The 18,612-nt window shown below is 44.9% G+C and overlaps 1 protein-coding gene across 1 annotated transcript in view; it reads left to right on the forward strand.

The window, feature by feature from the left end:
• Positions 1-18,612, forward strand: part of slc25a13 (solute carrier family 25 member 13) — a 41,617-nt gene that overhangs the window by 20,452 nt on the left and 2,553 nt on the right. Inside the window, exons 9-15 of the mRNA XM_030082283.1 lie at positions 843-927; positions 2,669-2,753; positions 3,746-3,904; positions 5,642-5,694; positions 6,564-6,644; positions 11,254-11,394; positions 15,020-15,158. Coding sequence (XP_029938143.1) covers positions 843-927; positions 2,669-2,753; positions 3,746-3,904; positions 5,642-5,694; positions 6,564-6,644; positions 11,254-11,394; positions 15,020-15,158 — 743 coding nt within the window. The remainder of the gene's footprint in view (positions 1-842; positions 928-2,668; positions 2,754-3,745; positions 3,905-5,641; positions 5,695-6,563; positions 6,645-11,253; positions 11,395-15,019; positions 15,159-18,612) is intronic.

The raw sequence follows: 18,612 nt of genomic DNA on the forward strand, positions 1-18,612 counted from the left end.
AGCTGAATTCGTGTGTTTGAATTTGGAAATTGTGCGTCTCAGTGAGGGAGTTTTGTAATGTAGGACAATTACAAGCTTCTGAAAGTGTAATTTTTTTTTTGCATTGGATCAAAAGAATCCGATGTGCATCTAGTGCCAGAGAATCATCTTTCAGCCCAAAACTCCTATTTATCTTAAAAAAAAAAAAAAAAAAGGGGGGCAATTCCAACCCTTGTAATCCCTGGCACAAAACAAACTGTATATGTCTCACATTCCTCCACTTCCTTTGCGTCTGCCTCGCAGCCCGACCAGTGCGCTCATAATTTCTAACCCCAGCATGAGACACCACCTGATTATTATTTCTGGGCAATGGGATACTTTAATAGCTCTCTCCACTCTCCTTGATTGGAGATGTGAGAGATAATAGCCCCAATATTCAGAGGAAGGGTGGGGTGTGTGTGTGTGTGTGTGTGTGTGTGTGTGTGTGTGTGGTGGGGGGCTGGATTTGGCAATTCCCTGTTCTGCAAGCCTGGGAATGGTGGGACCATCAGAAAGGTGCAATGGAAAGACATCCAAAGATTAAATGACTTTGTTATACTTGGATGAAGTCATTGAGGAATAAGAGTTTTCGGTTACTTTGCGCCGGCCGTCTTCAGCCATGCCAAGCGCAGGTCTGGATTTGTGGACGCCGCAGTGTTTTCACACGGAACGATGGCAAAGTATCCATGAACTTTGAAGTAACTATAGACTTACAGCCTCAGCGTGCTCAGGTCGCACACTCGGTGATTCATGGATGAAATATTATAATCCTCCGAGAGTCATTTGAAACTTCTCACTCTCTCCTGTCTCTTTCCCTTCACCAGACGTGTTGGTTTAGTGGACATTGAGAAAATTGCTCCGCTGGAGGAAGGCGCCCTGCCCTACAACTTGGCTGAGGTCCAGAGACAGGTACAGAGTATGAAACCTTGTTGATGTGTTAAAGTTTCCTCTTCCGTGTCGGTCGGCAGTTCTTTTCCTCCTCGATGCGTTTTCTTTAAATGTCTTTAAATGCTTTAAATGTCACTGTATTAATGAATAAGATTAATGATAAAGATATCTTGTGATTGCATGCAATTAATCATCCAAATTTGTTTTGTTTAGAGCATTTGTCTTGAATTTTCACAGTAAACACGCAGAGACAATGATTGAGAGACATTCTGAATTGAAACGGGGGGGAAAAAAAAAGAGGCACCAACCCTTTTGAGCTGCTTTAAAGTGGAAAGTTTGCTCGGTCAGTCCTCATCAGCCCTTCTCATTTTCTAAAGTTCACCCTAAGGTTCAGACCAAGTTTTGCTGAGGTAACTTCCCATCATAGACGTTTCTGAGAGAAAACACGAGCAGGCCTCTCGCTGACATGTGGTCAAAAAAAAAACAAAAAAAAAAAACTGTCCACACAAAACTCAAAAATCCATGGAAATAAAGACAAGTAGAGCCATCCTCAAGACCTAATGAAAGTAAAACATGCTTCAAGTTGCAACTAATAGCTAGCTAACAAGGGCAATTTGTAACAAAGGGAAGTAAGAAAGATGAACGACCAGCCAGACAGATGAGCAGAGGATATGTTTTTTTTGTTTTGTTTTGTTTTTTTCTTTTCGTCAGGCAGTTTGTTCGGAGTTGTATTGCACGGTGGGTTCCAGTGTTACAGTGAACGCTTGGCCTGGCCATGTTGGAGCAGGCTGGGGCCAAAGGGGAGAAAGCGAAGGGGCCCAGCACTATACAGACGCCAGTCCCACCACAATGAGCCACTTTAGGCCCTTGTGGTTTGAGCTCTGGGGCTGTCCGCCAGCTAACTTGAGCTCTCTCTCCTCATCTGTTGCTACTACTCTCCATCTACACTCCTTTTTTTTTTTCAGTCCGCTTTCCTCTCTCTTTCTATCTGTGTGTGTGTGTCTGTGTGTGTGTGTGTGTGTGTGCAGTATACTTTCTGCCTGAAATGTTCTGACAGTACTGCAAAGTTTAGTCAGTCCTCAGGCAGACGGAGTGAGGAGGATGGAGTTCAGAAGAGTTGTGTGGGGTGAGCGGGGGTTTACTCTGACAGGTGAACCTGTTCATGTAGCTCCCATCCTCCTCTCTCTCTCTCTCTCTCTCTGTCTCTCTCTGTCTCTCTCTCTCTCCCCTCTCTCCAGAACAGTATTAGGTAAATTTCACAGGCACAGATGAATTTCTGTGCTATTGATCTTAGTCCAGAACATTTCCCAGCTTGGATAATGAATTTCGAATAGAGTAAATGATGGTGCAGTCCAGTGTTCACGCTCTGGTACAAATACCACCTGCACCGACTGGCGGAGCGTCGTGTTTCCATGACTACCGAGCACGTTGTCTTGGCTACAGTTGGTTTCCCCCAAGTTTTTGTGCAGCTCATCAAACCACAGACACTTTTCACTAGAATATATTTCGTGTTTATACATTCTGCACGGTCTTTAGGGTTTTTCTGTGGTATGTTCCACTCAGTGATTGAAGCCTCTTTCTGTGAGGTTTATATGAAACACATATGCATTAATATTCCAATCTGACAGTTGTTTATAAAGGTGTCGGCACAAAAACTAATGACGCAGCAAATCTCAGTTTTCCTTCAGGTACACGGTCACAAAACTTCACCCCGCTCACGTGTTAATGCCTCCGTCGTCTCTTTTCCTGTGTGCGCGGCCAGCAACTGGGCAGCGACGGCTCCCGCCCCGTCCTCGTCCAGGTGGCAGAGTCGGTCTACAGATTCACTCTTGGCTCGGTAGCAGGGGGTAAGAGTCACACCCCATTGGCTCCCTGCATACCTTCACCCCACCACCCCACCCCACCCGCTCACCTACCTGCTCGCCTGCCTACCTGCCCCCCTCCAGCCCTGTGCCGTCCTCATAAGAAAATGGTGAGAGAGAGAGGACAATGGCCCCTCTATTGCCTTTTCCCGTCCTTAGAAGAACAACAGTCGCTCCTGTTTTTGAAAAAAGAAGTGTTCAATCTCTTTCTTGTTCTCACTCCATCTCTGTCTCCTGTCTGCTCTGGCCCGTCCATGCCTCTGTGTGTGTGTGTGTGTGTGTGCCCTGGGAAAACTGTGCTGTGTGTTCCTTTGTACCTGTGTGAGCGATCAGAAGAGAGATGATGTTGGGTGGGGGTGACGGGTGGGGCCGAGGCCTTGTGTTTGGCTCCAGACACCCCACTGTTTCTCGACTTCTCCCTCCTTCCTTCCTTCCTTGATTCCTCCCTTCTCCTCCTCCCAAGGGAGACAGCTTAATAAGGAGGTGTGGGTCTGCCATCCCTTCTTCTTTCTCATCCCCTCTCTAATTAAGTCTGTCGCCTTGGGTCGGTTCTTTTTGTTTGTGTCCGCATGACAGGTCCAAGACACTGCGACTCAAAACACTTAGACGTCTTTTTTTTTTAAGCATTATCTCACAGATTCCCTTCATCCTTTTACTCCTCCGCTTCCTCTTCCTTTTCCTAAAGGGCTACTTCATCTAAATGACCATAACAATGTGTCTCAGCTGTCTGTAATAGCGCCTAAGTGTTTATTTGAGGTATTTTCTGTACCTTAAACACAATAAAAATGAAGGGAAGTTTATTTACTGTCCTCATGACGCACAAAAATTTAAAAAAGTAAATGTTTCAGTTTTAATCATGTAATATTTAAGTTGGTATGGCATCTCAGCATCAACACGCACACTTTGTCTAGAAAGGCCTTAAACTAGGTATCTTCCAGTGATGAGTGTATATTCAGGTCTGTTGTTGTTCCGTGTAGCTGTGGGTGCCACGGCAGTGTATCCCATCGACCTGGTGAAGACTCGCATGCAGAACCAGAGAAGCAGCGGCTCGCTGGTGGAAGAGCTCATGTACAAGAACAGCTTCGACTGCTTCAAGAAGGTGGTGCGCTACGAGGGCTTCTTCGGCCTTTACCGAGGTCAGTGTGCTTCACACACAGACATCCAGTGTTTATTATTCATGGTGGGAAGCTATGTATTATGGTTCCACGCTACGTATTTACTGACATTTTGAAGGATTTTTTTCTTATGTGGCCCACACTGGATTGGATGTAAATGATCAGTTCTCTACAGCACTTCTGGATATTGTTTCTCAGCTTCAAGGAAACATTCTATTTTGTGTTTATGCCATTCAGCACATACTGAAATAGATGGATTCCATCCAGAGATTTGTATTTGCAAACAGTTTCCGCTTTGGGAAAAAACACAAATTCACCGAAGGTGTTTTTAGGGAAAAGGAGCCGAGATGAGAAAGAAGGACAAAAAAAAAAAAGAAAAAAAAGAGTGAAGTACTAGGGACAATGAAAGAGAAGGGAAGCGAGAGGAGAAGAAAAGTGCAGGGTGGGCAGGAGGGCGGTGTGGGTTCACCTCTCCGCTGACCTGTCTTCTTTGAAGTGATTACTGGCTGGCTGGGGACTTTGAGAGCAGGACAATGAACGTCACACGCGAGGCCACATACCTTCAGGCCTGTGTCACGGCGTAGCCATGTCGCACGTCTAGACCTACACACTCACACAAACACACCATAGACACCGAGCAGACGCACAGGTATGCAGGCATGCAGGGGACGACTTGGGCATGCAGGTACGTACATACCAGGGCAAGACGTCGGTAATGACTACCTGCCTTGTCCTCAGAAAGTGCGGTTAGTGTGTCTGCGTGGGTATTGTCGGGGTCAGATTAAAGAAAGAACTGAAAAGAGGTCCCCTGGAACAACGGCGGGGCCCTTTCAAAATCCCATGATTTTGATTGACAGAACTGGGCTCCCGAGAGGAACCTTGAATGCTTGAGTTTCTGTGGGAAACACAAAGGCTATCAAAAGTGAAGTGGCTTCACAGACGCAGAGACAGACAGCCCCGGCTCCAGGTAGATCGCCAGACAGGTAACCCGGCCGCCAAACCGTAGTTATGTAATATAAGTTGAGGGCGCTTTCAGCCAACAACGGGCCGACTGTGGGAAGAATGTGAACTTAGCAAAATTAAATCACATCTTTTGACGAGTTTGGCTTCACTAGTATAATCTGCTGTTCTTTTGTGTGTATTCAGCTCAAAAAAGAATTTCATTTACTTTTGTATGAGGTCCAAAAAGGTCCTTTTGCCAAGTCCCAAATTGAGTATAGGATTGTTGTCGCTACGCACACAAACACACACGCACGCACGCACATGCACTACTAAATCATTAACTGTGTGTTACTTTGGAGAAATCACTGAGGGTGTGCTTCTTGCCTTGGAACTGGGTAGGGGGCCAAGTTTCATTGTGCTCGGTTGTGATTATTTTTGTTTATTTTTATCCAAGTCTGGGTTGTAATTGAGGTCTGCATAAAGTTTTGGTTGGTTTGTTTTATACTCTGCCCGTTTTCCTATTCTGGGAAGCAGTTTTGCTCTCTCGATCCTCTCTTTGCCCCTCGTTCCTCTCGCTCTCTCGTTGCTACTCTGATGTCCCCCACTCCACATCAATAGATTTCATTAGCGTCTGGGGGGGATCCTGCATGGTCGGACGCATGCAGCGGGAAGCCACACTTGATGTGGAGTGTTTGGAAGTGGTGTATGTATATACGTGAGTGTGTATGTGTGTGTGTGTGTGTAAGTGTGTGCGAGAGAGTAGGGGGTACCACAGCGCTGTTTTTTTCTAATCATCTCGTCGTTTCCTAATGATAGGTCTGGTACCACAGCTACTGGGTGTGGCGCCCGAGAAAGCCATAAAGCTCACAGTAAGTCACTGTGTTAGGAAGCATGCAGACACATGCACGTACATTCACACAGGCACACATCGACAGAGCTCTCTCTTGACCTAAATCTTGCAAATGGAGGTACGATCGTGCGACAGTGCTCTTAACACATAAGTGGATAACCTGTTAAATGCAAGAATATAATGTGTTAAGCTTTCATGTGCAATTCAGAAAAAGCTGGAGCAGTTTATAAAATGTAAATAAAAGCCAGGAGGCATTGATTTGCAATTTTCATGAACACATTTTTTGCTACACAAAAAAAAAAAAAAAAAAAAAAACCAACAACATTAACAATATAATAATGGTTGAATGTAAGACATTTTAACTTTTCACTACAGATATCTGCTCATTTTTAGTTTGGTTACTTCTCAAAAAAGTTAGGATAACTGCAACTAATGTCTAAAAAAACTGAAAAGTCCTGGGTCAAATCGGTGATTCAACAAGTTTCTCAATGTAAAATACACTTTGAATATTCCATCATCCATGGAGCTTGCCATGATTCTAATTTGGATAAAGCGTATAGGGGATGGATGAATGTTCTGGAGAATCTGGAGGAATTTCACCCGAAACTCCAGTGCTCACTTCCCTGATAATTAGAGACTTGTTACAAGAAGAGAGGCTACACAATGATGAGCATCACCTTGTCCCACCTTTTTCTGTAGATGTTGAGATGTTGCCTTCAAATTCTAAGTTTACAAATGCACATTCTGAAGTTCCAGGACATCTTGTTTTAAACATTTATGAGCTGTTTGAATGCCTCAGCTAACCATCGTAATCAGAAGGAGCATTTCACTTTCTTTTAGTGATTAACGGTACAATCCTGGTCTGAAATCCTCGCTTCTTCTCTTCAGGTGAATGACTTTGTTCGAGGAAAGACCCGACAGAAGGACGGCTCAGTTCCTCTGGCTGCTGAGATCCTGGCTGGCGGATGTGTGAGTCTCAACTTCTGATGTTTTGTTCGCCCCGTTTAACGCAAGACCTGTCTAAGTTTCTATGCAGATAATCTGAAGAAGAATAATTGATTACAGTCACATAATTGTACATTTTCAGTGAAATGCGTTTGAACAGCAGTATTAAAAGCTTTCCGAAACAGTTAAATGCAGTATCAAATGGAGAGTTTAAAATTTTCAAGATACAGCAGGTGGTCAATAAGTTCTGCAGACTAAAAACGAGAGACACTGATCTCAATTCTTATCACAGACATTTGATAATAACTGTATGCATGTCTATGTTTTATCCTTGCTAGTTTGGAAAAAAACAGGAAGAAATGTGTAAACATGGAGTCAAATACAGTCACATTTCTGATGTATGGTTAAAGCTTTGACAATCAGATAAAGTTTTAGAACAGTTATATCATGTTAACTATCGGGTGACTTGTTTATGTTGGATTTGCATCAGTAATGACATTCATTCCATTTATCGTGAGCCATCACTGCTTATAAAGAGGGAATGTATTGTTTGGACAGAAATAAGATGAACAATCGACATTGTCAGACATGCGTTATCAACACATTGACGCCCCGTGTCATTATGTAGTTGGCTTCTTTATGTATGATTAATACGGCAGTACTGGGAGTTATCTCATCATTTCTTATTGCTTCCTGATCACACCAACAGAATGAAATGTAAAGTTTAAAACTCTCACTGCCTGATCTCTTCCTGAGGTCTCTGACAGAGCACCAGGCTTATGTATTGAGTCTTGTTAACGTCTGATGTTTCAGCACATGAAATCTCTGCAACTTCTAATCTCGGCTCTTCAGAGTGCTCTGTGTTGAAGCGATGCTGCTCGACACACAGACAATCTGTACAGTATGAAGGCAGCGTATATCTCTTAACGATGTTGACCCCTTCTTTGAGTGCTGCCCCTTTGGCTGTGGGGCAGACAGACACGGACTTGTTTGGAGGCCGTTTGTTGATGGAGCCTGTAGACATCGCACATGAAAGAGTCAAACACGCACATGCTGTACATGCTCGCAGGAGTGCGTGCACGTGCAGCACACTGGAGAGCGTACGGACACATGCACGCACGCACAAACATCTATCAGGGAGGAGAGCAAGACTGACAGCAGCTGCTACCTGAGCCCCCCTCCTTCTGCAGCCCAAGAGTTACCTGCTCCCCTCCCATCGTAGGGTTTGATCACTGAGCTGTCACAGTCGACCCCCAATGCATGCAAACACATACACACACACGCACACGCACTGCGAGTCCTCCGAGGCTGGCAGCCCCGGCTTGAGAAAATGAAAGAAGGTCTTTCACTCCACCTTCTTTTGATGCCGATCACTAAAGCAAAGTATTTCAGGATACACAAGTCATTATGGGTTTAGCTCCACTCAAGCATATTCAATTGACCATATTAGTTCTGGGAATATGTTGAAGAAATGCGGTGGCACGGTGCATATGCTGCGACTTAAATCTGGATTGTAAATTCAGCTTTGTCAAAGAGTGAAATGGAAAAAGCACAGCCGCGGCAGAGAGGCAAATACACTCATAAAATGTTCTGCGCTGTCCCTGGTGTGAAAAACAGCGACTGCCTTTCTTTTTTTTTTTTTTCTCGTTCTTTTTTTATACAACCAATATGAATTGAAAAGCAGAAACATTACAGACAGAGAGAGAGAGAGAGAGAGGGGAGAGAGGATAAATGTAGAGGAGAGTGCGGATGGATGGATTTTTCCTCTTTTCCTCCATGAGCCGTCATGACAGCTCCTTTCATCCTGGCTGAGGCCCCGGTGTTAGTGCTGGCACTGCACTCTGCCTGCCACTTTATCTTACACACACACACACACACACACACACACACATACGCACACACACACGTCAAACCCTCCTGAACCCTGTTTTAGCGAGGCTCCAGCCACAGCACATGAAATCTGTTTATATCATTTGGTAGCTGTGAAAGTGTTGGTTTGGACCACAGTGTCAGCCTCACATCCACAGTCTATAAAGCAGAAGAAAGAAAGGGAAGGAGAGAAGGAGAAAGAAAGAGAGAACAGGGAAATTGCCGTCTCATAGGATTGTGCTCTGTCAGGCAAAGTTGCATATCTCAGAAAAAAAATCTCTATCACCTGCAAAATGCTGTTTCGTGGCAACTCTTCTCTTATCACCCTTAAGCACACTCCTTTCTATGGTTCACCTCCTCTTTCCTCCCCCACTCACACTCCCATCCCTCTTTCCCCCTCTAGACCTGTGGCTCAGTACCATTAAAACCCGGTGTCGGTTGCCAATTTCTAATGATTATTTGGTAAGAATGGCACGCTCCGCTTACTGAGCTGGCTGGGTGCTTATCTGGCAGTCACTGGCCTGCATTTGGAGACTTAAGTAACACAAAATACTTACTGGATCATTTATGCAAGGAGGAGCGGGGGTCGCGGCTGCATGTCAAAGTATAGTAAGGCTTTGTTGTAAATGTATTTTCGGTGCGCAAGTTTGTTTTTAATGAGTTCCTTATTCGCACATGATTAGATTTATGTAAACATCAGTGAAACTAATACACACACACACACACACACACACACACACACACACACACACACACACACACACACACACACACACACATGCCCAGCCACAAATGAAAGTGTGATTATTATCTATGGCTGGTGGTCAACGTGTTTCGCTGCTGCTAATCTCGTCTATGACTTTACACGAGTGCTTTGTTGAGACGAAGCTTTACATAGCTGTTTTTTGCAGCGTGCACTCTGACGCACGCACACGCACGGGCCAGGAGCTGCGATGCGTGCATAAAGTGCTGACATCCCGGGTTTCCACGGATCACCTTGCCTTGTAATTACCTGGGAATCATCAGAGAACCGCCGACGCCGTCACTCCGTAATCACAAGCCTCAACCTCTCCGTCTCTGTCTTGACCGTCCTTCACTTCTCTTGTTTTGACTGCCGCTCTCTCTTGTTTCTTTCTCATTAGCACTCTCTGTTTATTGTCTGATTCTCTGGACTTTCTGGAAGCCTCCCTCTCCCGATCCCGGATGTCCGGTTGTAGTTATTTTTCATTACTCTGCACTGTGGGACGTTGAACAGTACAAAAAAGCTGTGTCATCCATGAGTTCAAGTCTAATTGTTATTAGGTTTTTTTTTTTTTTTAATTATTTTTATTAACATGTCTTACATAAACAGCATCGCCTTCATCTGTAGCCTCATTACAGTTCAATTGAAGCCGCCAGTGCTGCTAAGGGCCCGAGCCACTTGCCTCTTAATGCTTGCGCTATTAGCCTGCATGTAATCAACCAGGTTATTTCCATAAAACAAGTCATAAAGACTTCGCTGTGAGATGAAGCAGCTTTGCAGCAGCAGCCTTCTTGCTATTCACGGTCTGGAAGGAAAGTTGTGGCCCTCTGTACTTTGCGATATTTACAAAGCGGGTTGCACACACCTTCAATGAGACGATTATAATCTCTTTCCCTCAGCCCCCCCTCTTCTCTTAGGCAATATATGGTAACACTTAAATGCGGGAGATTTTTGGTAAGAAGCTGCCCGCGTTGCAGATTCGATGCCTTCCCGTAAGGCATGAGACGGCGAGCACAATCCATCATTCATAACAAGGACAAATGAATGAGTGAGATGAAGGCAGAGAAACAACAACAAACAGACCAGGCCTATTTAAGACAGGGATGGTGTCATGGCAACCGATTGCTATCTAATTGCGTGTAGTTACGGTAACCACTGGCAACCGTAGCAAGGGGCTGACAATATTGGAGAAGATGAGAGAGATCATTTAACAGGAGGTCAAAGCAAGAAACAGGAAGAGAAAATACTGGAGAGACATTCAGAGGAGAAACAATGAAGAAAAAAAAAAATGCAAAAGTATGAGTCAGGAGAAACAAGGCAGACTTTTCACATAAAATCTGTGTGTGCGTTTCTGAGTAGCTTCTGGAGAGGCGGTCGTCTTCCCGGACGGTCTTGCTGCAGCTCTGTCGCGGCAGCTACCTCTTACACTTGAAAGCCCCGCTGATCAGACAAAAAAAAAAAAAAAAAAAAAAATGGCGAAGAAGCCAGCCTGAACTTGCAGAGGTGTCGTCCGCCTCCCCTCACAACTACAGGTTTGGAGGATGATGTGAAGTGAGAGGTTAGAGAGAAAAAGAGAAGTCAGAGTCCCCGCGGGGTCTGTTTGATGAAGACAAACAGCTGACAGGCTCGACTGCATCAGCTGGATTTCCTGGTACTGTCTCGTACTCTCTCCTCCTCCCCTCTGCATGTTTGTTTTCAACCTGGTTGCTGAGGCGGCAACGCTGGTTAACTGACATCACTTGTAATTTCCATACAAGTAGGTCAAACTTAACATTTTGCCTTTTTTTCTGAGTGAACATGGTATTTTGAAAGGAACATTTCAAGTTGAATTGAGGAGTTAGGAGTTGCCTTGAGGCAGCAATTAAATCTGCACAGAGCAGAGAAACAGTTATCATTGAAATTAAGTTTTTGTTTCAGGGCAATTAAAGCGTTCATGTTTGAGCAGTGTGTAAAAACTCGTTTTTTTTCTTCTTGTGGTGAAATTTATACAATCATTTTCTTTTGATTTTGCACTGGATCTAGGCTGGTGGATCTCAGGTGATCTTCACGAACCCCCTGGAGATCGTAAAGATCCGCCTGCAGGTGGCAGGAGAGATCACCACGGGGCCGAGGGTCAGCGCGCTCTCCGTCATCAGGGACCTCGGCTTCTTTGGACTTTACAAGGTGAGACCAAGCGAGAGGTGGATGTTTAGATCAGCACACATAAAGCATTTGGACAGTGGATGCTGTTTTTGCTCATTTTTTCTTTGTCCTGGTTGTTTATTATGGCAAAATCTGTTTTTTGCCGTAAATGTTGAACTTTTGAATTTATGAAGGAAAAACACTAGTTGTATACACAGGATACACAAGTTACTGATAGCACAAGGAGCAAAATACGTAAAAATAGATGCAAAATACATGAGTATGACCTGCAGAGTATGTTACAAAACAACATGTTCTCTTTTTTTAACATTTAGCTTCAAAGCTACTGGTTTTATAAAGTTGATCAAAAAGGAGTGTGGAGTTTGCATGTTCACATGACTTGAAAGTCAAATTTGTCATGTGGATTTTGCAACCATTGTACTAGAACACTAGATTTGTCAGTAACTCTGGGTTTTTTTGTCCTGAACAAAGACTGGAAGGCTGAATGCTGCTTATTAGGAGCTGATAGGGAATATCTTGCACTCATTGTTGGTCTTGTAACTCAACTTAATACAACACAACTTCATTTATATAGCACTTAACTACAACTGAACCAAAGTGCTCTACATAAATAGACAAAAAAAGCCTAAAAACATGAAGTGCCAATGATAAAATACAATGAAAACAGAAAAAAATGGCAAAAATGACAAAAGAAGCAGAGTTTCAAGCTGAGATAAAACCAAAGAAATAAAAATAGGTCTTAGATTAGTTTTAAAAATGGACAGTGCATTGTCTCATGTGCAGAGCTAATTTTCAAAGCTTTGCTGCAGCAGCAGATAAAGCTCCGTCCCCTCCGAGCCTCCATTTGGGCCTCAGTACCTCCAGGATCAGCTGATCGGCTGACCTGAGGCACTGAGCCGGAGCGTCGTGGTGAAACAGCTCAGAGAGGTAAGGCAGGCCGCGACCATTCGGGGTTTAAAGAAGGAATAAAAGAATGTTAAAGCAAAGCATTGTTTCAGCTCAGTAAATACACAACATGTTTCATTTCTGTCTCTGGGGCTGTCATCACCAGGCTTTATAAAAGTATGATATGTCTTTCTAGGACTAAGCTATGTTGGTTTAGTAATGCAGCGAGCGAGAAAGAGACGCTTTCTTGTAGCAAACTCACACAACTTGCTCATAGAAACACATATAATTCCTTCACAAAGCAGTGCAGACGACAGCCAAGGCAGAAAACAGGACGGGGACTTGCAGAGGAGACATTCATGAGAAATCAAATTTGATTTCAAGTTTGATTCATTACTGCTTGATTAATTAGCGAATGGCCATGTCGGCTCTTTTGTACATTCATCAAGCGCACAACTTCACAACAATCCATTATTTCTCATCACTGTTGTGATTAAGTAATATGTGATTTTCCTATTAACTGTTGTTCAATTATATATATTACCTTAGCTTGAATGAGCTATCATTTAAATCAATACTTCCATGTTGTCTGTTGGAGAACAAGAAAAGGTGCAATTTATGCTAAAAGCCTTATTTAACCTTAATTGCCATAATTGGCATTTTTCAGTGGCACAGGACTAAAAATTACAGTGCACTGCTGGAACATATTAGGTTTGTGTGATATTACACTGTAAAGCAAGCGTGAAGGATTATATCACAACATGGCTGTGTTTTAAAGTGTATTATCAGGCTTTAATGATTATCGCTCTGATAAGAACCCAAGGCCTCCGAGCGGCCACGGAGTGTGTTTCTGCCGCTTAGCAGTTTGACAGAAGAGCAGCGGGAATCAATGAACAAGCTGCGGCTACTACTAACATTAACTGGCTCGACAAGGACATTAGCCTCCAGGGTGAACTCGAGCATGACTAATTGAATTACATAAATAAGTCCTAACAAAGCTTGGCAGGAGCGATTCTGCTTCGACTGTAAACACAATCAACTGTGAAAATGTCAGTCTGATACCTGTGGTTGTTTTAATTACTCATGTTTTACTTAAATAAGATGATTAAATTTTTTTTTGTTATCTTTTTTTTTCCAAAGAGTCTATGTAGGTGTGTGTGTGTGTGTGTGTGTGTGTGTCAGTGTGTGTCACCTGTCAGCAGAGACGATCTGCATGTAAACCTGGCGGCTCAGTTAACAAGGCTGCGGAGGAATGCGGAGCCTCCTCCTGTCTGCGTCTACCTGCCGACCTGTCGCCGTGTTTGTGCGGTTTGTCTGCTCGGTTTGTCTGCTCGCCCCCCCCCCCCCCCCCCCCCCCCCCCGGTAATTCAGGGCCGCGTCGCCACGGCTGCTGTCTCCATCCACCTGTCTGCGAGAGCGCCGCCGAGCCGCCCGGCCGCCGGAGTGAATGCGTTTGTGCACATACTTGATTCGTGTCGGTGAGACAAAATGCACTGAGAGAGCGGCAGCGGCGGAGCTGGCGGTGGAGGAGCCGGGTGGAGGGGAGGCGGGGAGGAGACGAGCTCCAGCCTGCAAGCCCCAGACGGGCTGGCTCCGGAGGGGCTGCACCCAGGCACAGAGCTGCCTTTGTCAGGGTAATTATCCTGACGCTCACCCTGCGCTGGTGGAGCTGCCGGTTGGTAGGGCGGCTGACGCTCTAGCGCCACTGTTCCTCACAGCCCCGCCACTGAAGCCTTATATCTGTTTAACAACGGAGCGTTTTATTTCATTACATGAAGAAACCGGATAGATTCTGCCATTCGTCAAGTTTTTGCGCACTTGTTTTCTGGCTCTGCCCTGAGAGTGCATTACCCAGCCCGACAGCGGCGCCCCGATATTAAAGCTCCCAATCTCAGCCCCGATGCCGCTGCCTGTCTGTCCCGCTTCGATAGAATCTCTAAGCTTTCAGCAGCCAGGAGGGACAGGCAGACAAGAAGTGCCAGAGGTAAGAGAGAGGGAAAGAGATAGCCCAGGTATCTGACAATTGTGTGTATGTGTGTGTGTGTGTATGCGTGTGTGTGAGACGGAGAGAGGGGGAGAGAGTGTGAGTAACCAAAGGATTATCCCATAGGAGTTAAATGGAGCCTGTCCAAAACAAGGAGACTCTGACCCGCTCTTTAAACGCCTTCTGTTGACTGTACTTGCTGTGTCAAAAAGCTGGCAGAGAGCCAGCAGGTCTGAACTCCAGCAGGAAACTCTATACGCTTGATGATATAGTGTTGTTTACGGTGGCAGACAAGGAGCCATCTTCCTCAGCCAGTGTGTCTTCCTCAGCTTTTCGCTCTCTTTCTTCTTTACGTGACGGTTTTGCGTTGGAGCCCCCCCACCCCACCCCACCCCTCCGCCGCCGCCGTCACCTGCTGCTGAGGACACGGATCGTTTGCATATGCAGAGAAATGATTTATACGCCTTGTTGTGGTCAATATTTCACTCAGCCTCAAAAGTTCCAGGAGTCTTTTGGAAGCACTTTTATTGGCAGGAACATCAGTGAATGTCTGATTTGTGAAGAGTTTCATTTTGTGGTGAGAAACAGCAATCAATCTTTCCAGACAAGAGCCAGAAATCAAGATTTGACTCCCTCGAGCTCCATCGCTCTTTCTTCTTGTTCTTTGTTCTCCGGTTTGTTTATCGCTTGTCTTTGTTTTCTCGCTCTGAATGCCCAAGTTTGGAAAGTAATTCCGGTCGAAAGTGTCCTCACTGCCGCCGCCGTCTTTCTTTGCAGGGTTCCAAAGCTTGTTTTCTGCGGGACATCCCCTTCTCTGCCATCTACTTCCCTTGCTATGCCCACACCAAGGCTTACCTGACTGAAGAGGACGGGACGATAGGGCCTGGAAAGATGCTGTTCGCAGGAGCGCTGGCAGGTAAAGCTCATCTCACTAACCGCTTAAAGGGAAGTGGCTTTTTTTTAATAGTTACAGCAGATATAGAGCTACATAATTCCACATTCTGTTGCTGACGCTTGTCGTCTACTGCAGGTTTATTTTAATGGAGACTGGTCAGCCAGTTTAACAAAAAGAGAGGCTCAATGTTTTACATTTCGGCAGACTTTACTTTCTAAAAAGTCATGTGGGAACATACCTTATGAAGCCATTTTCACGATGGGCTGAATCGTCTTCTGAGAGCAGGCAGGATAACAGAGTCTGAGAGTAAAGGATGTCACAGTGGCCCGGGTGAGCGTTACCAGCCTGCAGGCTGCTCGAGCGCTGCCGTGTGGAGGAGGACGGATGAATGGAAGAAATCATCTCCCTGCTGCTTCTTGTGAAAATACATTTTTCTTTCAATGAGCTAAAAACACAGAACAATATTCACATGGTTTTAGGGACATGAAGTCGCACAACGAATCTTTGAATTTATTCATATAAGTGGCCATTTTTACTCACAGTTGTGATATAAAGCATGCATTCTGGTTTAATGTATTGTCTTTGATTTGCCTTTCTCATGTTTTTTTCATCTCTGCAGTTTGTTCCTCTTCTTACTTGCAGTCATTTTCAATCTGTCTGGCTTTCACAGTGGAGGCTTCCTTGTGTTTTCTTAGAGATCATATGGTTTTCCAGCGCAGTTCCTTGCTGCCTTTTCGAAGCTAACGTGTGCTTTGTGTTTTTCCATAACTTGAAAAACAGCATTTTGTCCTGTGAAGCATCAAGGCCCTTCCAAGTCGAAGCTCCAGTTACTGATGCGCTGCGCAGGAGTTGTGACGTCGGCGAAATAAAATCTGTCGGCCGGGCCTTGTTTTGAAAGAGTGTGAGAGCGGGGCTCCGTCCTCAGCCCTCCGCAGGCCTGCAGTAACAGTAGCAGAGCCGGAGAGTTTGGAAGCCGCTCGCCCTCCGACCGCAGGCTCCACGGCGGTAGCTGCTAATTAGAGCGCTGCTGCACGGTGATTGGGGGGACTGGGGTTTTGGAGCCGTGCTGCAGGGAAGCGCCTCCGAAAGCACGCCAGCCAGGCAGCGGGAAGGCTTTTCCAATCACCATATACTTGTCAGGCTCACAGGAACATGCAAACACGGATGCAGACAATAACATGTGTGCATTCTTTCTGCGTGTTCACATTGCCTGGTCTGTAGTTTACTCATTACGCGGAGAACAGAAGTAGCAACGCTTTCTCTGGTGACTTAACAACTTTATCCTCCGTTCAAAAAAAAATGCGGTTTATCCAGCACATAGCTGTAATACTGTATTTATCCTTTAGGAAAGCTCTAATCACAGCCCTGCAAAGGAAAAAGGCTTTCAAACATTTGCATAAAAGATTCAATATTTGTTTTGAATCCTCACAGATGTGCTTTTTTTTAGACGCAGAGGCGCAGCACAACACGGAAAAATCATAAATCCTGTAAATCCTGCACACACCCCCCCCCCCCCCCCCCTTTTTTTTTTTTTCTTTACTCCAGTTTCTCACCACAAGACTGGCAGCCTCGGCTCCCGCGCCGAAACGAGCCTCATGACTTCTGTATTCTTTTTCATTGCTTCGACACATTTATCTTCCCTCTTTCGCTCATATTTATCAGCGGTCGCAGCATTCTGGCAATTAATGCTTTCGAGTCAGCACAGGAAATTGAATTACACGCTCAGTTTGTACAGCATTATTTAGCCCGCCGCTACACTGCCCGGTAAAGAAAACACAGTGCGGGACATCTTCAGCTCACATCCGTGCTTCCTGTGAGAAACGATGAAGCAGGGGAATTTTATTGGTGTTCTCACAGCTACTGTCCAGATGATCATGAACTGCTTCCAGACCAGAAGCTTTCATAAGTTTTGCTGAACTTGTTGAATTTGCGGCGTCACTTTGTGCCGATCTGCAGTTTGCAGTCTGTACAAAGACATGAAAATGGAATTGAAATTGAGGAGACGGTCAAGAATCTTGCGATCTGGTCAGCCAGAAAATGGTTACATGATGTCAAGTGTGTGGAAAAATGAGCGTGTTGTTTCCATAAACCCGACGCTGGTGACAAATACTGAACGCAATATTAACGTGGAGTACCTTAAAATCTTCTACAGAGTCCTTGTAAATTTGAAAACACTAATTAGATGCTTTTTTAGTTGCAATTTTACAACCTAATATGATTTCATGTATTCGCTCAGCTACAGTTTAAAGGCTCATCTCATTAGGATCAACGAGAGAGTAAAGTATGAGAAATAAAGTGTCATGCATTAGATATAAGGGGTTTTTCCACTGCGTCGCCATAAACTGAGCAATTATGAGTACGTATTATTTATGGGTGTTTGTGGACATTATTTTACATGTTTAAATTTCCTATTTGAAACAGGAAGGGCATCCAAAGGGAAAGCTAGTCACGCCTACAGTGTATTTAAATGCAGTGTAATGATTTGCTGTGACGACCTCTGTGAAAGTGAACAGACGAATGGACCATCATCATTATCATAACCTTAGCTGACTCAAGCATGCCAGAATGGACACTTTTTAATGTTGATAAGAGTGTAATTTTTTCGAAATATCACTAACTTCAGCATTATATGTGTTTAAAATCTGGTAAAATGAAATACTCTAAAGATCGACCTCAGACTAAAGGTCTGGATGGTGTAATTCCATCCTGCAGATCGGGGATTGTGCCCTTAAAATCTCACTCAAATTAACTCTGAGACTCAGCACTTTGATGTAGAATTTATTAATATATTTCAAATGTAATGATGCTAATGCTCAAAGGCTGGAGAGCAACAGATGAGTAACGTCCAGATACTTAATATGGAACCCTCCTCTCCTCTCCCTCCTCTCCTCCTCTCTCCTCTCCTCCTCTCCTCTCCCCTCCCCTCCTCCTCTCTCCTCTCCTCTCAGTGCAGTGCAGGTGGTCAGTCTCCGCCGGGTGCCAGTCTGCTACCTAATGCAGAGTTGATCAGGCCTGCTGAATAGCTCGTTTGGCCGCTACAAAAACCAAGAAGCCAGAGTAAATCTTCAAGAGGGCAGTTGATGGTAATGACCGAGCCATCGATGATTGGGCCCATTCATGGCTGAAGTGGCTGGAGTGGGGCCTTGCAGTTGCTCCCTTCAGTCAGCCAGTCACTTTCGCCGGCGCGCGGGGCACAGTGTGCATTGCTCTCATTACCGTCCATTGTCTGGCCCCTTTCAAACGGCTGTAAGAAAAGTGGAAGAGAGAGGAAAGGAAGAAAAAAGGTAGAGATTAAATAATGGCCTGGATTGGTTGATGGTGAAGTGATAGGAACAGGCCCCTGCTTGTGTATGGTGTGTGTACCGCACGCGCCAGACTAACCGCAAGATGGTCAAGATCCACGGCGACGCTTTTTAAAAGAGGGAACAAAGAGCCTCAACAGCACTCTTATCACATGGCATCACGATCAGATGAA

The sequence above is a fragment of the Salarias fasciatus genome, chromosome 22 (assembly GCF_902148845.1).
Source record: "Salarias fasciatus chromosome 22, fSalaFa1.1, whole genome shotgun sequence".
Lineage (NCBI taxonomy): Eukaryota > Metazoa > Chordata > Actinopteri > Blenniiformes > Blenniidae > Salarias > Salarias fasciatus.